Below are 26,378 nucleotides of genomic sequence, written 5' to 3' on the forward strand. Positions count from 1 at the left end.
TGCAACAATGTCTAAAAACTCCAACCACATGTTGACATTTTCGTAGACTCTGTATCAGCGAGACAACACAGTCCTGGCATTGACAAGAAGTCAGTGGGGTAAAACAATAGCGAATTGTTTTGTGAGTTCAGAAGGGAAGTGAATGACAGGCACAAAAACTGACTGCATCAGATGGGAAGCTGAAAAATAGCTAGTCACTGACCCGGGCAAGGATGGGCTTTGGGGTTAAGATAAGAGGTGTCACCTTTAAACATTGCAACTGGAACCATGACAATGATGGAAGAGCACGCTCCTGGACTCTCCAATACATCCCAGTATTGACTACAGATTGTAAAGAACCATTTTTGCAAGGTGAGATCTGATATGTATGGTACAATAATACATTCTGAAAAAAGTGTTCTATACCTAATGCTATACAGAAACACTGAATTTATCAGCAAAAGCTGTATGATGCTTTCTCTATATAGCTGAGTTAAAAGAGAGGAGGAAGTGATATGATAAAAACCTTAAAGTATATTTATGAATTTAAAAAAGTTGAGGATATAATAGAATAACACAAATAAAAGGGGTCAGGTTCTTAAGCTGAAGTGTAGCAAGTTTCAGAGGAACTTGCATAAACACTTTTTTATAAAAAATTTGATTTATGGAATATACATCCAATAGAGGTGGTAAAGACAAAAACGGTAAGTGAATTAAAGAATGACTGGGATATGCATAAGGTTATCCAAAGAATGAATTAAGTTTATGTTTCCAAAGCAACTATATATACAGACTTGATGGGTCTGAACGTTCTTTAGTGTTTGAAAACTCATGACTAGTTTACAAAATTCGTTCCTATGATATTTTTATGCAACAATTTAAAGGTTCATGGAAGACAATATTCAGACAGAGCACACAATTAGAAAGTTTCCAGGTATTACATATTACTCTTTCAACTATTATCCTTTATAGCAGCATAGTTTCTTTCCATGAGAATGTACAGAGATAGAGTGCATGAGTCTTGAGTTCTATATTTAGAACATTCTTACAAACATTGTTGTAAACATTAATGCCATATAGTGCTCAGTACAGTTGTTTTCTACTACAAGAATGGATATTAGGAGAAAGATAAATCTGATACATTGGAAACTTTATTTAAAAAAAAAAAAGGTTTGCTCTTTTTAAATCATGAACTTTGATTTCCACATCCCTTTATGCTAATTAATTCTCTAGGTTACTTTTGATATATCCAAGAGGTTCTTAATAATTATACTATACAGCTTGTTAGAAGACTGTTACATATCATCTTCTCTGTATAGTCGTACGTAAGCTTTTTTTATCTTTAACTCCTCAGCTTATGAATTCAGGTTCATTTGCTAAGTAATTCTTGACATCTAAATGTTATTTAATTTATTTTCTTTATTTGACAGGTTCTATCATATCTCCTTTTTATCCCCAAGCTTTTCATATAATGGCATAAACTTTATATATTTTTTTATAGAATTTCAATGGCCCATCTAAGATTAAACATCCACAACAGGAACGTTAATAGTATATATATATATTTTACACACACATGTATACATGAAATATATATATATATATACAATATATATATATATATATATATTACATGGAAAACATATGCATCTATCTATCTATCTATCTATCTATCATCTATCTATCTATCTATCTATCTATCTATATCATCTATCTATCATCTAGCTATCTATCATCTATCTATCTATCTATCTATCTATCTATCTATCTATCTATCTAGTATTTGCAGAAGAAAGCGCACTCCAAAGGACTTGTATGATAATTCACCTTTATTCTGTGAACGTTTTCGAGCTTAACAAGCTCGTCCTCAGACAGACAAAATATGAACTATCTATCTATCTATCTATCTATCTATCTATCTAGTTGTCTCCAAAGATAAGCACTATCACCAAACTTACTGATATCCAAAACCAGGGTGCAAAGCTATTACAACAAAAATCCTGGAAAAATGATGCACTCTCTGGATTTAACAAAACACAATTTTACTTGCAGGACTTTTATATATATATATATATATACACAGAGTATAAACACACACACACACACACACACACACACACACACATATATATATATATATATATATATATATATATATATATATATATATATGTATAGCATTGTATTGTATATATTATTACATTTTCTGGAGTGAATGAGTTTAATTTGGATTTCCATGATTATTTTAGCATTTGATTGTGAACTTAAATGCTGGAATTAATTTAAGTTTGTGTGTAAGAGCTGTATCTGTGTAGTGTGTTGGTATTATGTAGTATATGTCCACAACCACAAAATGCTTTTAGTTTGGCATTTATGAAATGCAAATGACAAAATATTAAGTATTCTCTTAAACAAAAATACATCATTTTCCAATAATTAAAGTAAAAAGTTTGTTTGTTAATGCACTGAGAAAGTAAAAAATTCTCTATAATGTATTTGGTATGATCACCATATGTTTTAATGATTGGTTTACCTATACCTGGCATTGAATATACAACTTTATTTATTCCATTACTTTTTGTCAAGCATCCCATAGAGTGTCTAGGGATGTCACAGTGTGTTTTGCCTTTCAAGTTTCTAAACGTTCCTAAAGATACTTCTGGCTCAGCTTTGATGTTTGTTTAGGGATGTTGCCATATTGTAACATGAATTATTCTCTCACAACTTTAAAACAAAAGGGATGGAGTGTCTTAGAAGCACTTCTCTTAAAGGGACATTATACACTAATGTTTTCTTTGCATAAATGTTTTGTAGATGATCTATTTATATAGCCCATCAAGTTGTTTTTTTTCTCTAAATGTTTAGTTTTGCTTATTTTTAAATAAGATTGCTCTGATTTTAAGACTCCTAACCAAGCCCCAAAGTTTTATGAGAATACCGTCAGTTACCTACTCCAGCTTGCTCCTGTTTGTGTAAAGGGTTTTTTCATATGCAAAAGAAGGGGGAGGGGGGAGTGTCTTATTTCCCACTTGCAGTGGGCTTTCCGGCTACCTTTTCAACAGAGCTAAACTGAGAGCTTCTAAGTAAGTTTTTAAACAGTTTTATACTGGATTTTTATTTCTGTATTTATGCATCTTATTCTTTATAGTAGTGTCTATTACATGCAGTTATATGAAAATGAGTGTATACTGTCCCTTTAAGTCAAACTCCAAAACAAACAAAGCATCCACCCACTCAATATTTCTTGCACCATATTTAATTGCAGGTTTTATGTAATGTGGTGTCTGACAGACAGACAGATAGAAAAATAATTAAAAGTGTGTAGATTATCTATGTGCTGTTGCCAAAAATTATATAAATCAAAATACCACACACTGGCAGGATTTATGCAAAAAGATAAAGAAAAAAAAAATCACTTTTTGGGGAAATTATTATTTTTTTTTTTTATATATATATATATTTATTTTTTATTAAGTTATATGCATAAAATATAACAAAGGCATTATTCCAACAATAAAGATTAGCAAGTTGCAATTGTACAGTACTTAGGCTAGAGAGGCATAAGGTAAACCTCCTAAGCAACAATATTCAAGTAGCCAGTCCATGTGAGTTTTAGTCTATTCATCCGGGCTAATGTTTTTGGCAAACCGAAGAAATATAACTCCATTAGTTCGCTTATTTTTTGTTTGCTTATGTTCTTGAATACAGGACTGTTACAGAAGAGTATTACAAAAATCTTAGTGCATATGATGAAACCTCAATTTAACAAAACCACTACGTATCAATACTAAACTTCATTTGTAGCAAATGAAAAGAAAAAAAAACAGAAAAAAAGAACAAAAACAAGAAAACAGAACAAAAATAAAAACAACAACATGGTAGGTTACAATATTAAAGATGGAGTTGCATGTGCTCGGGTGTCAGAGATATAACTACATTACATCTAAGTTAGCGCTTGTTGGGAAGTAATGTGATCCTTCTATGAGAAGCTATTAAATAGCATATGTGACCATGATCATTTATGTCGATCCTACTTGGGCTTATATTTATATGACTCCCATAGGAGTAGCATGTCTTCAAAAAAGGTCAAACCTCCTATTTGGAGATAATGGAATCTTTCTAATATCATATCTGAGTTAACTAATTTCACCCATTCACTAACAGTAGGGATTTTGGTTGTTTTCCAGCGTCTGGGTATCATTTGTTTTGCCGCGTTTAGCATAATATGAAACAGTTGTTTGCATATTTTGCATGTTATGGGGGGATCATTATGGAGAAGTGCTAATTCTATGCTCGGGTTAATTTGCGTGTGTAAAACTGCATTAATTTCTTGGAAAATTGCTGACCAAAAATTTCTAATAGGTTCACAATCCCACCATATATGTGTCATATGTCCTGGTAGGTCGCAACCCCTCCAGCAGTGGCCTGAGCTCCCTTTAAAAATGTGCTTTATTTTGGCTGGGGTCATGTACCATCGCATATAGACTTTAATGTTTGTCTCTTTCGCTCTTGCCGAGTGAGCTGAATGCGATAAATTCTCAAATCTTAACTGCCAGTCTTTAGTGAGTGTATTCGTTTCAAGCTCTCTATCCCACCCTGCAGTGTATGAAGGCAGGTTCGGGAATCTATTTTCCAAAACCAGTTTGTATAGTGTAGAAACCGATCTGGGACCTTTTAGGTCACTCAAGCATGCTTGCTCAAATTTTGTCAGAGGTCGCATAAAATCTGCTTTACGTTTGTGTGTGAGTAGAAAATGTCTCGCCTGATGGTAATTAAACCAGGAGGCGAAAAAGGGAATTGATAGTGAGTCTATTTGTTGCTTGGATTTTACCTTGTTGTTTTCTAATAAGGTGTGTATCTGTATTGGGGAGATTTGGGTGGCACCTGTGCTCCTCTCTTGAGCAAGTCCCGGGGGAAACTCTGGATTAAGTATCAAGCTTGTAAGTGGGGAATATTTTGAGGAGATTTTTGGATATGTTTTGAGGACATATAGCCAGTCTCTCCAGGTCTCATTAGACGTGGAAGACTGCGAGATAGAAGGGATTCCTAGTGCCTGGATATTCCAGCATTTGTTTCCTAAGTGAGTTGTGTCTGCCATGTTTGTTTCTATTTGTACCCAACCTTTAGATCTATCTCCCTCATGGTTGCACCACTCCAGGACACGCTGAAGAGAGATCGCAAGTTTATATGAGTTAAGATGAGGGACTCCCAGGCCTCCTTGCTCAGGAACTTTATAAATCGTGCTTTTATTAATACGCGGTGGTCTGCGTCTCCATATATAGTCATTCAGTATTTTTTGCAAGATATCTACTTCCCTGGATATGTGCTGGACCGGTACGGTCTGTAAGATATATAATGCTTTAGGTAGTAGTACCATCTTAGCTGCTTGGATTCTACCCAACCACGTAATATTTTTTAGAAGCCAGGAGGAGGTCAGGGACTGAAACTCATTAATTAGTTCCCCATAGTTGTATTTGCGTGTTGATTGACTGTTTGGAGTCAAGAAGACTCCCAGATATTTAAGACGGTTGGTTTGTACTTTTAATGGGCAGAGTGCTCTGATGTCCTCTAGCGTCTGTTGGGGGATCCCTAACGGTAAGAATTCCGACTTTGTCATGTTAACTAGAAAATTAGATACCCTGCCGAAAGAGGAGAGCTCAGTCATTGCATGTGTGATAGATCTAAGTGGGTCGGTTATTGTCAGTAGGAGGTCGTCTGCGTAAATTGCCATTTTATGCTGTCTAGTTCCTGCTGTAATTCCTGTAATGTGCGGGTTCTCTCTGATTCTAATTGCGAGTGGTTCAAGTGATAAAATAAATAACAATGGGGATAGAGGGCAACCCTGTCTCGACCCGTTTCTGATTTCAAAGGGCTCAGAGAGCGTCCCATTCACTCTCACCTGTGCTGTTGGGTTAGAATATAGGGCCATAATTTTTTGGATAAACTGGTCGGGGAAATTAAATCTACTAAGAGTCGCTTGTAAATAAGTCCAGTCGAGTCTGTCAAATGCCTTTTTGGCATCAGTGGATAAAAAGAGGGCTGGGGTATTAGTCTTGGAAACAAGGTCTATAAGATTAAGTACTTTCACGGTGTTATCTTTCGCTTCTCTATTAGGTACGAAACCTGCCTGGTCCTGATGGATTAGTTCTGGGAGAAATTTATTTATGCGGGAGGCCAAAATTTTTGCATATAGTTTCAAGTCTGTATTAAGTAGGGATATTGGTCTAAAGTTGGCGGGGACATCAGGCACCCTGCCCGGTTTTTCCAATACTGAGATATGTGCTTGTAACATGGTATCGGGGAGTCTATAGTCTTCCGCTATGTGATTAAATAAGGAGGTTAAATGTGGGGCAAGATATTTTGAAAAGGTTTTATAGTACAAGCCTGAGAAACCATCTGGTCCCGGCGCTTTGTTAGATTTTAGGGTACGTATAGCATCTAATACTTCTTTAATGGTAAAGGGTTGGTTCAAAGACTCTCTTTGCTCGCTGCTTAGTTGTGGTATTTGTATACTAGAAAGGTATTGGTAGCATGTGCGGCTGTGGGCTGTGTCTTCTCTATCCGGGAATAGGTTATAAAGTTTATGATAAAAAGATTTAAATACTTCAGCTATTTTATGGGTGTCTTCTAGACGTTTCCCTGACTCATTTTTAATTGAGTGAATGTATGTTTTTTGTTGTCTGTGTTTTAAAGCTCTTGCTAGCCATTTCCCTGCTTTGTTGCCCTCCCTATAGAATGTCTGTTGGAAGGACAATAGTTGTCTTTGAGCATCTATCTGGAATAAGTTGTTTAGTTGTGCACGCTTTGAATTGAGGTTATCTAAAACAAGATTATTGTCAGGGGATTGCTTGTGTAGATAATCTAAATCAGCAATTTCTTTAGCTAAGGTGGTATATTCTTCTCTCCTCTTTCTTGTTATATATGCTTTAAGTTTAATGAGTTCGCCTCTGATTGTACTTTTGTGTGCCTCCCATATTGTTGTAAAATGTACATCTGGGGTGTTGTTAGTTGTGAAATATGATTTAATATGTTTGGCTAGTCTCTTTACTTGCTGTTTCCCCTTGAGGAGTGATTCATCTAGTCTCCATTGGTATTGTCTCAGCGGGGCTGAGGGCCACGCTATCTCACATGATGCCAGCGAGTGATCTGACCAGGTGGTGTGTCTGATTTCAGCTGTTTTCAGGTATGAAAGAGTCAAGTGATCCACAAAAATGTAATCTAATCTAGAATAGCAACTATTGGGGATCGAGAAAAATTTGAAGTCTTTTTTTTGGGGATTGGAATATCTCCATGTGTCGTGTACCCCAAGCAATTTAAGATTTTTACAGATGTTTTGCATGTTTGGGATTTTTTGTCTGGTTTTGGGGTTGGAGCAATCAATCTGGGGGTCTAAAGGGACATTAAGGTCGCCTGCTATGATCAAGGAACCTTTGGTCTGAGCTAATATTGAGTTAGTAGTTGCATTAATAAATTTGCTCTGACGTCTATTGGGTGCATATAGGTTCACCAACGTGATGGGTTTGCCAAAAAGAAGGCCTGTAACACATAGGTACCTGCCCTCTTTGTCCTGTTCTACATGTATTTTACTAAAGGCAAGTGACTTGTGGATTAGTATACTGACACCATTAATTTTCTTGGCTGGGTGCGAACTGTGAAAGTGCTGTGGATAGTTAGATGAAAAGAACTTGGGTATGTTTTTGGTTTTAAAGTGTGTCTCCTGTAGCATAAGGATCTGGCCCCCTTTCTTATGGAGATCCAACAGTGCCATCCTACGCTTATTCGGACAATTTAGCCCTTTTGTATTTTGAGATATAATTGTAAAAGCCTGTGAGGTGTTTCTATTCATTGTACCTATTTTTGTACTATATGACCCAGTGCTTGGATGATGCCCTCACATACCTCCCTCTGAAGCACTCCGAGCACAGCTGTTTATACATATGTAACATAGTAGTAACCTTAAAAAAAAGAGAAAAAATTATAAAAAAGTAAGTAACAAAACATTTTACCCCTCTCTTAACTGAAAGGGTATAATACATTATCCTAACTATAGGAGAGTATATCTCCCAACTGGCTGAGAGTAAAAGTAGTACAGTTGTCCCATTGTAACAGGGAGAGGAGAAAACAATAGCAATACAGTAAACAATTCTGAATTAAAATACTAAACTGATTTGAACCAGCCTGACGGCCTCTGAAAAGAAGATAAAGGATTAACATAGGACCTGTGAAACATAGCTATTAGAATAACATATTGCTAGCAAGTAAAAGTCTCTAGTCTTTCAAACTCCTATTTTTAGCATTACCAGGACTGCCTATGCAAAAATTGTCCTTTATCACAAGGAAGTCTTTCACAGTAATTTCCTAGGAAAGAAAAACATGCAAGATAGTATGGTAATATTATTGTGCCATCAAACATATTTAAAAGGATACAGCTTATCCGGCTCAGGGGCCTCCATTCTCCTGCAGGTTGTTTTGATTGCCTGCATTCAGCCTGCGTGTTCTTCTCTGTTGTACCTGCTGCCATTCCCGCCTCTGAGGTAGCGGGTTAGTACTAAGACCCGGTTTGTGTTGGTTTTGTGCATCTTCTCCCTCCTCAATCACGGGAGGTATGATATCTAGGGCCTTGCAGATCTGTTTGATGTCTCCTGGTGTAGTGCATATGAATCTCTTTCCTTGCCAGGGAATAATTAACTGGAAGGGAAACCCCCACCTGTAAGGGATATTTTGTTTTCTGAGAAGCATAGTAAAAGGTTTAAGTTCTTTTCTCTTGAAAAGGGTCCTCTGCGACAGGTCTGTGTAGAATTGAAGATCAGCATTTTCGTACTTGATAGGTTGTTTTTCACGAGCCAGCTTCATAAGCTCTTCTTTAACCTGGTAGTTTGTTAATCGTACAATTATGTCTCTAGGTGGTTGTGTGTCTAATGGTTTAGGGCGGAGTGCCCTATGGGCTCTGTCTATCTCAATCTTTACTGGGGACTCTGTTTGTTTCAAAAAGTTAAAGAGATCTTGTAGATATTGCTCCAGGCCCGGTGACGGTATGGATTCAGGGACACCTCTGATTCTGATATTCCTTCTGCTTCTATTTTCGGCATCATCAATTTTTTCTTCCAGGCCCAGTATGACTTCATTTTGTTTGTGGATAGTGGTATGTGGATATTGCCGTATTATGAGTATCCAGTGTAGTTTCCACTGCTTCCACTCTATGCCCTATTTCAGACATTTCTTTCTTTAGGTCGTTGATTTCCTCTTTAATGCATTGTTTAACTTGCAGGGCTAAGGCCGAGAAATCTTTTTTTGAGGGAAGTGATGCAAATAAAGCTTTAGGCACTGTGATGGTGTCTTTCATAGTTTCAGAGTCCGATTCTGAAGATGAATATGCTGCAGCAGAGTCTTGATCTTCATTGGGGTTTAAGCTTGTAGATTTGACCTCTACCGATTTGAAAAAGTTGTTAACTGAGGGAGTAGTCTGACTGCTTTGTTTCGGTACAGACCCTTTTTTATTGATTTTTTTAGGAGACATGCTTGCCTTGTTCAATGTCCCAGTCTGTGTTTTTAAAGATACCCTTTGCACAGGTTAAAATCAAGTCAGGACTCAGCACATTAATGGGTTGTACAGTAAGGTTTGTGCCCAGCAAAGGTATTCTGATCAGGCGTTCACAGAGCTATGTTACTCATTATGGCTTAGGAGCTGCAATATATATCACTGCCCGCCGTGTATTTCTTGTGGATTGGGCCTAGTACCTGGGTATTGCTGCTTTGCACAGTAAACAAATGATAGATATGTGTAAGTTCCCTTTTAAACGTCAGGCTGTGAAGTAGGCCTTATCTTCAATGGAATATAAAACAAGTTGGAAACTTTACCCCTTGTGCTGTAAGGATTGCCGCCTGCAGTTTGCATGCATATATGTGTAGTCACAGACAGATGTTCCCTTCATTCATAAGCATATTATGGGGATGGATAAAGCCCTTTGAACTCGGTCATACTGGTCTTGAGCATAGCATTTTCCCTTAAGTGTTGCTTCCTATAATGCCTCTCTGACATATAGACATTTCTCAGATATTGCAGGTCTGCATAAACAAGTTTCTCCGTTACTGATCTTGATCATCCATGTCTCACACATCCACGTGTATCTAAGATGTACTCTCTCTCAATAGTGGCCCATTGCTGCGCAGTGTATTAAACTTGTAGGTGTCTCATAACAATTGCGGTCTTTGCGCTCTGACCCGTGTTATGTTTGCTAGCTGACAGCTCTTATTCTAGGTGATGTCCCATATACTCAAATTACCTTATCTTCAACTGCCGCTGTGGATGTAAGTCGCGTCAGTACTTTGCATGAGGTTCCGGTGCATGTAGGCCCAGCAAATCACGCACATCAACTGCTGTTGTAAATGGGTTACCGAGCGCGCCCCCGTCTCACATCTGACAGCCCTCTCTTCTCTTGGGCTATATAACAACTCTGGGCTAAATTATATTTCCGATTATGGCAGATTTACACTTCTCAGCCAGATAGGGCACAGGAGCCGTTTCAAGCCGCGGCCATTTCCTTGGCTGGCTAGCTCCGCCCCCTCCGGGGAAATTATTTTTTGTGCTGCTGCTGGCATGTGACAGTGGCACTAGATACTTAAAAAAAAAATGTTTTTCTCAATAAAAAACTTTGACCTGCCACCGCCTGCACTGATACCATGTGAGGGTGACATGATGCTTCACTAGTGTCTCTGACTACAGGGGTTAGTGTTTCTGTTTTACCCATTGGTGTTTATGTGTGTGTGTGTGTGTATGTGTGTATGTGACTGGGTGTGTATTTATGCATGTATGCATGTATGTGTGTGTGTGTATGTTTGTGGAACCAGCAAATTACAGACCTTGTTACTACAGCATGGGGGGCAGGGGGTAAACAGTGTCACTATACAGTACCACTATATACAGTACAGGGGGCTGGACCATGTCACTTTATAAAGTACTGGGGCAGGTAGGATCAGGCCAGCCATCTCACCCGCAGATTACAGACTGTGTCACTAACTCACTATATACAGTACTGGTGGGTTAAACAGTGTCACTATATACAGTAATAGGGGGTCAGACCATCTCACAGACTGTGGGCATTACTGCTGCAGACATGTAATCTGATTCACTTTTTTTTCTGTGTTAATTTTTTTTTTTTTATCAAATTCACCTTTTTTTTTTAGGGGTAGGGGGGCCCTTCTTAGATTCTTGAACCTGGGCCCTGTGGTTTCTAGTTACGCCTCTGACTTTAACTTTATGTTTAAGCTGCTCTCCAGCTGCTCCTCCGCTGTCATGAAGATGTTTTCCATATGAATTAGCAGACAAACTTAAGGACTGAATGGCATACTTCAGGATACCAGTAAAGTGACACCCACCTAACCAAACTTTATTACCCCCTCTTATTCCCTTAAATAAAAACACAACACAAAGTTGGGAGGAAGACCCTTAGGTTGCATTTATTCAAACAGCTAGTGTGCATGATCGCACTAGCAGGTTACTTAGTAATCAACAGCATATGCAAATATGCCGGCGTGCATGAGTCCCTATCCATAGCTCCTACTTTGGGAGGTAGCGGCCCAATTTCAATTTGGGATATGACAGAGTCCCCCGCATGACTCCGCCCCAACAGGTGTTAGTCAAGGGGGTTAGGATGATTTTTTTCGGTCTGCCTACCTGCAAGGAAAAGGCACCCTAGACCCGGACCTAGTGACGTTGCCTTTCCTCCAGCCTGACCAATCACTCCACCCCAAGGCTTCAAATTTAGGCCACTACCTCTCGCCACCCTATCCACAAGAGACTCTTGCCGCCACTCTCCAGTCAACTTAAAGTTGTGTGTCCAATGCCTCTCTCAAATTACCTAAAAATAGGTCCAAACCCACATCAGAGAATTGCATACCATCAGGGCGATACAACGCCTTCTGGTCGACCGACAAATTAGGGTGCCGAACCACAAACCCTTGCGACCCACAAACAGTCTTCCCCACTTCTCTATTAACTTTTTTCCTGATCCTGTAACTGGCACCCGATGAACCTAGATGCCTCCAATGCAGCCTGGCCACCATATTGGACCACCCTACATGTACCCCCGGGGCCCAAGTACGCAGCCACGCAATGTCTGCCTGAATGATCTTAATGAGATCCAACACCGGAGTCTCACCCACATCATTCCCCCCCAGGTGCAGCACAATTATCTGGGGTCTACCCCAGCGTCGATGCACATCCTGCAAGAGCAGCGGGAGCTCGCTCCTGCACATACCTCTCCTACCCAGCCGTCTAACAGACGCCCTAGCCGTAGGGAAACCAATTGCTTCCCCCCCAGCTGAAGCAGCAGCCCGAATGGCCGCCCAGTGGACATAAGAATGCCCCACAATCCAAACTCGAACAGCAGCAGCAGAACCTGAAACAACAACAGTAAACTTGCTAACTCGAACAGCAGCAGCAGAACCTGAAACAGCAACATTAACTTGCTAACCATAAATGCAAACAATCCTAACATCTATTGCTGCAATGGCCTAACGTACAACCTATATCTGTTCGAGCGCCACCGGCCTAGCCGCCTAATGCCTGCTGCCGATCCTAAAGGAATGCGTCCCTATGCTATTGGGATTGATGCCAACGCTGCCTGCCACTGTTTTTAACACCTTCTTGAACTGGTAGACCGACAGCGATGAACCGTCTTCGTGTACCAACAATTGATTCCCACCTATGGGCCGTACCCCCAAGAACTTGGACAACACACGGACTGGGCAGGCTACACTGCCACCTTTCCCAGTCAAAGTCATCCAAGCACCCTTACCCTCCTGGTTCGTCTTAGACCGGGGGACAAAAAGTAGAACTGCCGACTCATACACTCTGACGTGCTGAAGCAGAACACCTTTCCCTGATACCCTAGCCACCGGTGCTACCAGTTCGCTCACGCGCAACACGCCCGCAAATGCTAGCACAAATGCTGCCCTAAACAGTGCAACCTCATAGGGGGATGAACACACCCCCTCCAGCCCAAGCAAAAGCCGCTCCAGTCTCTCGCTAGTTATAGGTTCCCTCACATCTGGAACCTTGATCTCTGTGCGACCCCAACCTCGCACTATCTGCTTCACAAGAAATGACCCTGCTGGATTAGGACCACCCGCGAGCTTATAGAAGTATGTAAGGGTTGCTAAACGTGCCTGCACAGCCCCTTTGCGCATCCCTTGCCTTCTGAGCACGGATAACCATTCAAGCAACATTACCTGAGACCCATTCCGTACAGAAACCTGTCGATTCCCGCAGAATTCATCCCAAGCTCTCCAGTAGGACACGTAGGCCGCCCAAGTCGCCGGAGCTAGAGCTGTGCCCACTAACAACTGAATGGCTCCCCCAGATCCGCCAGCTGCCAGAGAGAAGGAGGACAAGTCAATCCCATTGCCGCAGCTTCTGGCACTAACTTCCTAAACTGATCCCACTGGAAGCGCTATAAAGCATCAGCCGCCACATTATCCACCCCGGCACGTGACGCGCCGAGAATTGAATATTGCTGCGGAGGCAACGTATTACCATGAAACACAGATACCGCACTACCACTGGAGAGGCGGCCGACAGGTTATTAACGCCATGCGCCACCCTATCCACAAGAGACTCTTGCCGCCACTCTCCAGTCAACTTAAAGATGTGTGTCCAATGCCTCTCTCAAATTACCTAAAAATAGGTCCAAACCCACATCAGAGAGATGCATACCATCAGGGCGATACAACGCCTTCTGGTCGGCCGACAAATTAGGGTGCTGAACCACAAACCCTTGCGACCCACAAACAGTCTTCCCCACTTCTCTATTAACTTTTTTCCTGATCCTGTAACAGGCACCCGACGAACCTAGATGCCTCCAATGCAGCCTGGCCACCATATTGGACCACCCTACACGTACCCCCGGGGCCCAAGTACGCAGCCACGCAATGTCTGCCTGAATGATCTTAATGAGATCCAACACCGGAGTCTCACCCACATCATTCCCCCCCAGGTGCAGCACAATTATCTGGGGTCTACCCCAGCGTCGATGCACATCCTGCAAAAGCGTCGGGAGCTCGCGCCTGCACATACCTCTCCTACACAGCCATCTAACAGACGCCCTAGCCATAGGGAAACCAATTGCTTCCCCCCAGCTGAAGCGGCAGCCCAAATGGCCGCCCAGTGGACATAAGAATGCCCCACAATCCAAACTCGAACAGCAGCAGCAGAACCTGAAACAACAACAGTAAACTTGCTAACTCAAACAGCAGCAGCAGAACCTGAAACAGCAACATTAACTTGCTAACCATAAATGCAAACAATCCTAACATCTATTTCTGCAATGGCCTAATGTACAACCTATATCTGTTCGAGCGCCACCGGCCTAGCCCCCTAATGCCTGCTGCAGATCCTAAAGGAATGCGTCCCTATGCTATTGGGATTGATGCCAACGCTGCCTGCCACTGTTTTTAACACCTTCTTGAACTGGTAGACCGACAGCAATGAACCGTCTTCGTGTACCAACAATTGATTCCCACCTATGGGCCGTACCCCCAAGAACTTGGACAACACACGGACTGGGCAGGCTACACTGCCACCTTTCCCAGTCAAAGTCATCCAAGCACCCTTACCCTCCTGGTTCGTCTTAGACTGGGGGACAAAACGTAGAACTGCCTACTCATACACTCTGACGTGCTGAAGCATAACACCTTTCCCTGATACCCTAGCCGCCGGTGCTACCAGTTCGCTCACGCGCAACACGCCCGCAAATGCTAGCACAAATGCTGCCCTAAACAGTGCAACCTCATAGGGGGATGAACACACCCCCTCCAGCCCAAGCAAAAGCCGTTACAGTCTCTCGCTAGTTATAGGTTCCCTCACATCTGGAACCTTGATCTCTGTGCGACCCCAACCTCGCACTATCTGCTTCACAAGAAACGACCCTGCTGGATTAGGACCACCCGCGAGCTTATAGAAATATGTAAGGGCTGCTAAACGTGCCTGCACAGCCCCATTGCGCATCCCTTGCCTTCTGAGCACGGATAACCATTCAAGCAACATTACCTGAGACCCATCCCGTACAGAAACCTGTTGATTCCCGCAGAATTCATCCCAAGCTCTCCAGTAGGACACGTAGGCCGCCCAAGTCGCCGGAGCCAGAGCTGTGCACACTAACGACTGAATGGCTCCCCCAGATCCGGCAGCTGCCAGAGAGAAGGAGGACAAGTCAATCCCACTGCCGCAGCTTCTGTCCTAAACTGATCCCACTGGAAGCGCGATAAAGCATCAGCCACCACATTATCCACCCCCGGCACGTGACGCGCTGAGAATTGAATATTACTGCGGAGGCAACGTATTACCATGAAACACAGATACCGCACTACCACTGGAGAGGTGGCCAACAGGTTATTAACGGCATGCACCACGCTCAGGTTATCAGACCAGAATGTGACTACCCTGTCTTTGAAGCGTTCGTCTAATAATTCTACCGCCACCATGATAGGGAATAGCTCGAGCAGAGTCAGATTTCTCGTAAGCCCTTGCTCACACCACTCCAATGGCCAAGGCCCCGCCAACCACTCTCCATCAAAGAAGGCACCGAAGCCGAACGCCCCAGCAGCGTCAGTAAAGAGCTGCAACTCCTGACTGGTGACCCACTGCCGAGGCCACAGTCGAACCCCATTGAAGTCTGTCAGAAACTTATCCCATACCTGCAGATCCTCCACAATATCCCTGGAGATCCGCACCCTACCTGCCCTTGCCGGTCCCAGACACCCTTCTATTCGTCTGTTGAATACCCTACCCATGGGTATAACCCTACAGGCACAATTCAACATTCCCAATAACGACTGCAGCTCTTTCTTCTGCAACCATTCTCCTGCAGCGGCCATCCTAACCGCTTCCACTCGGCAGGCGACACAATGCGGCCTCCGTATGCCGAGGTACATCAGGCGTGTACACAGCCCCTGCATCTTATCCTCAGCTAGCGGAACCCCAAACTTGGCCATCATGAAACGCATGGCACCCATCAGTCTGGCGCAACTTCCAGAGCCTGGTGAGCCCACCAAGAGGAAATCGTCCAGATAATGCGCTACTGCATTATCCTCTGACACCGTGACCACTGCCCAGTGCAGGAAGGAACTGAATATCTCGAATAACGCGCATGACAGGGAACACCCCATATGCAAACATCTGTCCACAAAATACTCCCCCTGCAACTTGCACCCCATTAACCTAAAGGACATGGGGTGCAATGGCAGCAACCGAAATGCCGACTCGATGTCAACTTTTGCCAATTCAGAGCTCCTCCCAGCCCGCAACATCACCTCAAGTGCCTGGTCAAAGGACTGGTAGTGCACCAAAGCCAGTTCGGGATCAATGGCGTCGTTGACCGACGCACCCGCTGGGTAGGACAGGTGCTGAATCAGCCGAAACTTGCCCGGCTCTTTCTTGGGCACCACCCCCAAGGGGGACACGACCAGATCTACTATTGCCAACTCTGCAAAGGGGCCCAACATTCTACAGAGACGCACTTCTTTCATAAGTTTCTCCCGCGCCACCTCGGGATACTCATTAACCAACTTCAGATTGTGGTGGGTTGCTGACCCCCTCACGTAAGCTGTGATGGGAATACGAAACCCTGCCAGCAGCACCCCTGCTGCCTGGCGGTCCGGGTATAACTGTAACCAAAGCTCAAGAACGTTCACCCTCAGCGGGGTGGGCGCACTTCGCCCCAGCTCCTCCTTTAGCCTGCCCTCTGTCAGCCCCGAGGTCCCACTTCTTGCACTCACAACCTGGGTGACCCCCACTGCAGAACTTGCAGACGTGACGAAAGGAGCACGTCGTGCCCCTATCACACTGCTGGTCCTGGAACTTCCAATACTCACGTCCCCTATGCCGGACTTTGGCAAAGGACCTCTGCCCCCCTGCAGATGAGCCCAGGGGGGAGATAGACCGCTCCACCCCCAGCCTAGCCCACAGGTGCATGTTGGTCATTCCGAAATTCAAAAAGGGGTTCCCTACCATCTTTCTGCGATACTCATCATCGTAATTGTGCCACGCCCTCTCTTTGTACCTCTGACAGATCCAGTCAATCGTATCCATGTATTTGATGACTGCCTGCATCTGATCAGGGTGCTTCTCCAAGTAGCAAGCACCCAGAACTCTGAAACAGCTATGCCATTCCAAGTACGTATCTGGGCGCTTAAACTTCTTTGGGTCTGTGCCATCTTTACTCCGCTCTTTCTGCCTCTGTGCCTCAACCAACAGTTCGAACACATTAACAAACTTGCCTGCCTGTATTCGCTGCACAGTCTTAGATTTCAGGTGCCCATAAAGACAATGCACCTGACACAGAGAAGTATCCCCGAGCAGCGCTGCCTTGCGCCCCTTGGGGGGGACTTGCCTGCTCCGCTAAAAGACTAAGGAGGTCTGCCTGCTCCACCTGCCTAAGTGCCCCCGTCTGTCTCGCCGCCTGCGCACCCTGATTAGACACTAACTTGTTCAGCAGCCTGAACATTCTGCGCTTGTCTTTGCCCTCCAGCTCTAAAGACTGATCACTATCTGAGCCTGAATCTGAAGATGAATCTGAACCACCTCCCCCCAGTGCGGTTAGCTCACCGGTTCCAGAAGTCCCAGCTGCTCCGCCTGACGGGGATGATCCGCCAGTCGATGTAGAGGGTACTCAGACATCCCGGCTGCTTCTCTATTCGCCTGGGCCAGCGATAGTGACCTGGCTGTTCTGGAGTCCTCCACACGGCAACCTGCTGCTGGAACCTGTAAAAAACAGCAGAAACGTCGTGAGTTCCAGGGCCTCGGAGCATTGTCCCGCCTGCATTCACACCCCCAGCCACATGCGTACCCCCTCCCGCCGTCTGCCCTCCAAGCGTACCCCAAGCATTCAACAGAGGCTGCAGTAGCTGCATCAGAGCCGGTGGGATAACCTGCTGCCCTGCTGGCTGCATTACCTGCCCTTGTGGACCCCCCAGCTGCCCTGGGAGCCATTCATTCATACCCCCGCTGGAACCCACAGACACCTGCTGAGCCGCACTAGGGCCCTGTACACCTTGTCCTCTCCTATTCTGGAAAGCCATCTCCTGCATGCCACCCCCAGACACTGGTCTAACAACATTGCCATCATGCTCACAATGTCCCTGCTGCCACATCCCCGGCCTAGCACCACCACCACTAGCCGGACCAAACACACTGCCCCCAGCACCTCCAGCAGGACTGGTCCTCGACCCCGGTACTCCCAACCTACCTGCTCGGGTACCGCGCGAGGACATGCTCCTGCCCGCTTGCTGCCTCCCCCTGCGATCAGGCTCACTGCCACGGCCTCGCAGGGATGTTTCCAGTTCCGGATGCCGCACTGGAAGTGCATCACCGGAAGGGGAAGGGCCACGGGACGCGTCACTCGTGCGCAACGTCACCGGGAAGGCCTGCACCCGAAGCCACCTCGTATGGGCTGCCACTGGCTACAGGCCTACCCGGCTCCGGCCGCCCGGCCAGGCCTAGTGGCCCAGCTGAACTGCCGCCACGCTCCCACGCCGGGGCCAGGTGAGAACCAGCACTAGACCGACCCTGCCCTGTACCGGATCCCACACTAGCACCCGCCTGCCATCCTGACACCGCTCCAGGCCCGGAACCAGGCCACAGATGCCCAGAACAAAGCCCGGACTAAGGGCCATGCCCTCTGTACTCCCCGCTACCTCCAGACCCAAAAGAGGGCCCAATCCCAGGCCCGATAGGCCCAAAACTAGGCCCGAGGCCTGCTCAGATCCCAGGCCCAGAAACAGGCCCAAGGCCTGCCGGACCAGCGGGCGTAACTGCCGCCACCAAGGCCTGCAGGAGGGACATCACTCCTGCAGCTGCCTCAGCCGGCAAGGCCTGCAAACCTTGCACCGAGCCACTGCTCGGCATAGGTGATACCTCCACAGGATAGGCCTCCGGCCCTGAGCCACTAGGCCCAGGGCCTGAGGCCTCCTCAAACTCCTCATCCTCCTGGCCCTCAACTACCTCCCCCACCTCAGTCTCTCCCATGCTTGACTCTGCAACCTCATATAATGAAGGAGAGCCTGGGGGGACCGGAGATGGGGCTCTAGAACCCTGACTGCATGGAATCATGCCCTCCTGCGTAGTAAAGGGTCCCTCTTCACTAAGCACTCTTTTCTCCTTTGCAGGAGCCCTACTACCACCTGGGGACCCATCCCTGAACCTCTTAGGGGGAACAGATACTTGCCTGGCACGATTCATGCTGACAGCAATTCAGACAACTCCAACTGCTTGCAGAAAACCGGAGGAAAGAGGCAGAACCATCCAGAACACCGGTTCTTAAACCCCTAGGTGAGTCACTCCCCTTAAGCTGCAACATTGTTGCAGCTCCATCTTTTCTTTACATTCCTATCCTTGCCAGGCCACAGCCCTTAATATGTTTCATTCCCACTAGGGTTCACTACACTATCATAATTTTTGTTAAAAAATTCTGAATGACCCCCTTAATGAATGTTGGACAAACTGAAAAATAAATAATTTTTTCATGACAAATAATTTGTCCAAAACAAAATTTTGCCTGTGCACATATATTACTTACCCACATATATATTCTTATTAATTCTTATTATATTTTGATAACAAATACAGTGACATCATGTAACTGCCCACTAAAGATGCTTACTATTATCAGCACTAAATATGCTGGGAATTGTAGTCTTATTAGATTTGACTCAATATAACAGTTTCACAAGCTAACAAAATTTAGAACAGACACTTGGGGTAATTAGAAAGCAGAATAGCAGGCAAAAAAACATGGAAATTCCTAAAAAAAACATAGTGCACTGGTCAGGTATGATTATGCTTGCTTTTAAAGAAACAATATATTGAAAATTTGTTAGAGGTTTTGTGATAACATTTCTTATGGACACAGTCCACTGAGCATATTTACTTTTCCATACTGCAAAACTGTTTCTAACTGTATTTAAAATACACTTTAGGGATTCAGCCTTTATATCTATCTATCTATCTATCTATCTATCTATCTATCTATCTATCTATCTATCTGTCTACCTATCTACCTATCTATCTGTCTGTCTGTCTATCTATCTCTACCTATCTCTCTCTCTCTATCATCTATAAACACCCCTGCTCAGGATACGGGCTATGGAGTTTTTAATGAAACTTTAACCTATATAAATTCTGCTAATATCCCTCAGATTGAACAGATCTCTCAGAAGCTACTAGGGTTGGTTCTAGACCATAATATTACGGTGGGTATGAGTTACTGGTGAGGAGACCATCTTCAGCTGCCTATACCTATAATTGTTTAATAGCTTTTAAAAACACGCTCCCACCTATACCTGGCTTCTTACTCCCCTTAGAACACTGGACATGTAAAAAAGCAGTAATAAATGTGGGTGCATAACCACCAGCACCCAGAGAATTGATAGGAGCTCGTTTTAAAAACTGGTTTAAAATATTTTAAGCCTGTTTTAGAGTGAGGAGGTGATGACAAGATGAACACTGTAAATTAAGTAAAAGTAATTTAAAGATATCAGCTTTATTTAAAACACATTATTTAAACAAACATTGCATTTTCACAGTTAGCAAATATATCAAGGAACTTAATACTTAAGTGAAAAGAAAACTATTAAATAAAAGAAAAGTATTAAAAAAAAATGAAGAAACTGTTTGCAAAACATTATATTTCACCATAATTTGTGGGCATATTAAAGGGCCATTTTAGTGGAAAATCACGTGATCTAATTCATGTAATTTTAACACTAGCGGCCCTGCAATGGTATGTTTTTAACCCCCACAAAAGGCTTTGCTGTGGTTAAACTCATAGCAGTGCAGGGTCCCTAGTGATAAAATGGTATGTTATTATAAATACGAGTATGTCATTTTCCCACTTTAATGGCCCTTTAAGATTTTAATTAAATCATAATTTGATCCTTGAAATTGGTGCATATTTTGTCAGTGGCACAAGAACAAGTTACAATCCTTATACAAAACAAAAACAATAATATTGAACTGTTCAGAATTCTAAACCCTGAAGATGCATTGCGTTCTTAGTTTAGTAGTAATATTTTTTTGCTATTGATATTTGTTACAAATATTAGAATGAAGTTTTTAACATATTTAAATGAAAGAACAGAAAATCAGTCTGTAAAATGTTAATAGAAAAGTGACACGTGTGTTATTTATGCAACAATCAAACATCTCTGTTTATGTCTTTCAGACAAAGCCTGAATGCTCTTTGTTACAATGAAAGGGCTTAGCATTCTGTTTCTCATCTGTTCTTCTGCTTCTGTTAAAGGCTCCAGTGTCTACCGCAATGCTGACCGGAACCAAGGTCTGAGACGTCTCTCTACAACACATACTACCGCTATCTGAAAAAAATACACACAAATGTCATGAATATGAAAGAGCAATATTTAAACATGCTGAAAATATATTGTGTCTTTGGAAAGAAAATGTGAAAGGGCCATTATAGCAAACAATTATATGCTCTAATCTGTCTACTGTGTATTTCACCCCCGCAAAGGGTTTAAACAAAAAGTAGATGTTCCACTCGGCACCCGCAGTGCAATGCTGGTCCAAAGCTGAACCTGTTGATGACCCAATCAGCAGTGCTAGTTGCATTACTTAGATGTATTTCAGCTTTAAGTAAAATATTATTTAATTTAAAATTAAAGTAGATTGCTATTTAAAACTTATTGCTAAACTAATAAATAAAATCATGCATGCATACAAAAAATATTTTATAGATTTGTTAGCCACTTTGGTCATTGGGCATGGTATTCATCTGGCTATAGGCACCTTTGTGTGTGGGTATTAGGCTGTATGTTTATCAGATTTCATGGGTATATGTTTGCATTTATGTATGTGTGTTTATGTGTCATATGTGTGTTAGCTAGTATGTGTTTTTCCAGTCTCTGCGTTTTCCTTAGCATTTGTTTTCCTGTTTACACGTATTCATGTTACCCTGTGTGATTGTTTGCATGTATGCAACTGCCTGTGTGCATGTATTTGTGTCACGCTATTTGTGTGTGTGTGTGAGATTTCATGTGTATTTGTTAGTGTTTGTGGGTTTGCATGTATGTGTGTTAAATTGTGTGCTTGCATATGCATGTAATACCGTAACACTGTGTGTATAGGGCTGGCAGAATGTGTTTGCATCTTGCACGTATGTGCATGTGGGATTGGTTAGTATCTATGGAGGTGCAGATTAAAAAGTTATGAGGAGGGTTAAATTAAATATTATTGGGGTAAATTGAATAATATAATATAGAGTATATGGAAGTTTAAATTAAATAGCAGAGGTCAAATATAAATACAAGTTTAAAGGGATGTAAACGTGTAAAAAATAAAATGTGATGTGTAAAAGCATTTAGGACTAGATTACAAGTGGAGCACAAATTTTCCCGTTTGCGGGCACACTATAAAAAAACAGCCATTACAAGTGGCTGGTTATTGCTACCGCAAGCTCACGGTAGCAATTAGCGCACAGAAAATTCACCAGAGGTCAATTTAGAATTTTTATTTTTTAATAAAGTAACTGAAAAAGGCAGTTATAGTTGCTAAAGTTTATAGAAATTATAGAAATTCGATTTACATAATAGAATGTTGATAAGAACGAATATTCTTAAAAATTCGATTTTCAAATATTATTTACAGTTTTTGAATGTCACATTCGAATTCGAATATTACATTTATAAAACACAATTGTAGACTAGAAACACTATTTCGAATTCGAATGTCACATTCGAATCGAATATCACATTCAAATTTGAATATTACATTTATAAAACACAGTATTAGACTAGAAATACTATTTCAAATTCGAATGTGACATTCAAATGTAGCATTCAAATTAAAATATTACATTTATTAAATACAGTTGTAGACTAGAAATACTATTTCCAATTTGAATGTCACATTCAAATTCGAATATTACATTTCGAAATTGAATGAATACATAGCTAAACATTCTATTATTCAAACAAATATTTTTGAATTTTATTGAAAAATTTGAAAACGAAAATTTGAAAATAGAATGTTAGAATGTTATATAAACATTCGAAATTTGATTCGAACGAATGAATGTATTAAAATTCGTTTTAAATTTCGAATTATTAGAAACATTCGCCCATCCCTAATAAATATATATATATATATTAATATACATATATATATATATATATATATATATAATTGCTGCCCATAGCTGTGCAACTTACCTCCTTTGCTGCGCTAGTTCTCATGGTGTTCCCACGGCATGAGAACGAGGCTCCTATTGGAGCCTTAGGAAACATGTTCTCATGAGGGCAATGCTTCTGTGCAATGCGAACGTGAGGCCGCGTTCGCATTGCACCTAACTTGTAATACCAGTGCACATTTGCGTGCGCTGGTATTACAAAGTGGAGCACAAATATCGCTTTCTGTCCCTTAATATGTAGAGTACTATTATTTGCATATAACTAGTTGGGAGCTAGCTCAAAACATTTGGTGAGCCAATGACAATCTACATATGCGTGCTACCCCTACAGTGCTAAACCCCAAGGGAAGTTATGTATATTTTATATTCCAATGTTCTTCACTAACATAGAAGAAAATGTTCTTTTTCTTTTTAAATATATATTTCTCTATATATCTATGATTCATTTTTAATATATATATACTGTATATATATATATATATATATATATATATATATATATCTGTACCTATATATCTATATGAATATATACAAGTATAGATATTTACAGATATATAAATAGTTTTTAAAGTTTTAAGATATTTTGGTAGTTTTATATACATATATACAGTATGTGTTTATACACATATATGCATACATGCATAAATACACATGCATATACTCATATATGCACATAAATATATATATTTATGTTGTGTTTGGTGCATTTTTTTTTTAACTCTTACACTTTACACTAAGGGGCCGATTTTGTCAAAGTCTGGCGGACTGTGTTAATCAACCCGATCCTATCCGATCGGGCTGATTGCTGTCCGCCACCTCAGAGGAGGTGGATGAGTTAAGGAGCAGCGGTCTTAAGACCGCTGCTTCTTAACTCCTGTTTCTGGCGAGCCTGAAGGCTCGCACAGAAACAGAGGCATTGGGGACGATACGGAGATTGTTAAATTGGCCCCTAGGTCGCAACTCACACAAACCCGTTGTGCGCTAATTTTCTTATCACTCAAGCGAACGCATTTACTTTCAACTTGTAATATGCACTAAAGTTAGCTCATTGCGATATTGCTTTTCTTAACTCGCATTTCCAATAGCGTTGTAATCTAGTCCTTATTCTTTACAGCACTTACTAATAAATTTAAAAATTAATCATACTTTAACAATTATTTTTCTCTCAGCTGAATCGAATGGGATGCGCTATTTGCTTGAACCCATACACAGCGTGATCCAGACACATAGGGGAGCTAATGTCACCCTTCCCTGCATCATGCGTAGTCGCCCCAGAAGCTACAAGGTGAAATGGAGCAAGGTCAATCCAGCAGATCCACTGGAGAATCTCATAATCATTTCCAATGGGCAGCATCATAAGAAATATGCCAATCTGAAGGGCCGGGCACGTCTCAGAAGAAATCACAGACTTGATGCCTCTCTGGTAATCATCAACGTAACCCTAGAAGATGAAGGACGATACAGATGTGAATTGGTGAATGGCTTACATGATCAAAGCTTGACTTTATCACTGGAACTAGAGGGTAAAGCTATAACTCATTCGCACTACTGTATGACCCTAATGTTAGGGCATATAATATGTGATGGTTCCCCAACTTCTCTGGAGAATATCCAAGTTAAAGGGTTTAGGATCTTCCAATATTATTGTTATTATTATTATTATTATTATTATTATTATTATTATTATAAAGGATATCTAGTTTATTATCCAACCAAACATCAAACAATTAATAATGTTATTGATGTTATTGTCTACTCAACATTTATGGGGGGGGGGTTCTGTTTCCAGTACCCTTTCTAATTTCTTGGTAAATTTGAAAAAGTGACAGTATGTAATATTTTATTGCATATATAAGGTGTTGACCTTTAAAAATAGACATTTTATTCTATCTTACATTAAAAGTAGATTTTTAATATATAAAATATTATGTCAGCAATGGTAGCTTCTTGTTAAGATTATGGCTAGGCTCTGACCATATTTTGATAAAATGTAATGACTTTCTTTAAGGTAGACTTACCAGCAGGGTTTGTGAAAAGTAATACAAACCATACTAGTATTAATGAAAGCCATGCATGATGCCAAACGCCATTTATATGATGATAATATTTGTGGGGGTATTGTAAAAGTGTAATATTGCATATAACATAATGCATTACCCAAATAAATCCTACCTTTATGTCTTCTCCTATGAAGGGGTTGTTTTCCCATATCAGTCTAGCCAAGGACGCTATAAATTTAACTACACAGAAGCCTGGCAGGCTTGTGAAGTGCAAGATGGCAGATTAGCTACATTCTCTCAACTCTACCAAGGTAGGGACATTTATAATGATATTTTTCCTATGATCTCCCCTTTCTTTTGCGTTTCTCTTACACTTGGTTAATCCATGAAAACCTTATTGATGTAGGCACACAATTTTACTCTTTAAAACCAAGCAAGCATTTTCACAATGTCACAGGACACAAATAAATAATCTATTAATATTGACTAAATTTGATCATTCAGATTAAATTTACATTGATGGCAATTTGTGCCAGTGTGCATTCATTGAATTAATTCCATTAGAGCTGTTGTTTAATATTTCTGCCCTACCCTTTTTCAGCGCATTAGCTACCTGTGTGCCTAGTGTGTTGATATACACTTTATAGCCAAAAGTATGTTGACACCTGGCCATCACACCTATATGTTCCATAAATATGGGCATTAAAATGTAGTTGATCTCCCCTTGTGGCTATAACAGTGTGTCTGTGGCAACTTGTGCCTATTCAGCAAAAATAACTTTTTATGAGGTTAGGCACTGATGTTGGACTGAGAAGTTTGGTGTCCCTGTTCATTTCAAGGGTGTTCAATGGGGTTAAATTCAGGGCTCTGTGCTGGTCACTTAATAGCACACAATAGTCTAAAACGCCTTTGTATTCTATAGCATTAAAATGATCTTTCACAGGATGTAAGAGGCCTAGCCCAAACCCTAAAAAACAGCCTCAGACCATTATCTGTGTTCCCCCAAACCTTACAGTAGGCACTATACATTTCAGTAGGTAGTATTATTCTAAAATCTGCCACACCCAGATTCTTCAATCAGACTGCCAGTTAGTAAAGCGTGATTCATCACTGTAGAGAACATGTTTCCAATGCTCTAGAGTAGTGATTTGCATAATGATTGTCTGTGAATGAATGTCAAAGTCATGGTTGTAAATGATGCCTG

The 26,378-nt window shown here is 41.8% G+C and overlaps 1 protein-coding gene across 1 annotated transcript in view; it reads left to right on the forward strand.

The window, feature by feature from the left end:
• Positions 1-217: 217 nt before the first annotated feature.
• The window catches only part of HAPLN2 (hyaluronan and proteoglycan link protein 2), a 46,921-nt gene continuing 20,760 nt past the window's right edge, over positions 218-26,378 (forward strand). The window contains exons 1-4 of the mRNA XM_053695790.1: positions 218-351; positions 21,195-21,308; positions 24,344-24,697; positions 25,369-25,485. Of these exons, the coding sequence (XP_053551765.1) occupies positions 21,206-21,308; positions 24,344-24,697; positions 25,369-25,485 (574 nt within the window). The 5' untranslated portion in view covers positions 218-351; positions 21,195-21,205. The remainder of the gene's footprint in view (positions 352-21,194; positions 21,309-24,343; positions 24,698-25,368; positions 25,486-26,378) is intronic.

The sequence above is a fragment of the Bombina bombina genome, chromosome 1 (genome assembly GCF_027579735.1).
Source record: "Bombina bombina isolate aBomBom1 chromosome 1, aBomBom1.pri, whole genome shotgun sequence".
Lineage (NCBI taxonomy): Eukaryota > Metazoa > Chordata > Amphibia > Anura > Bombinatoridae > Bombina > Bombina bombina.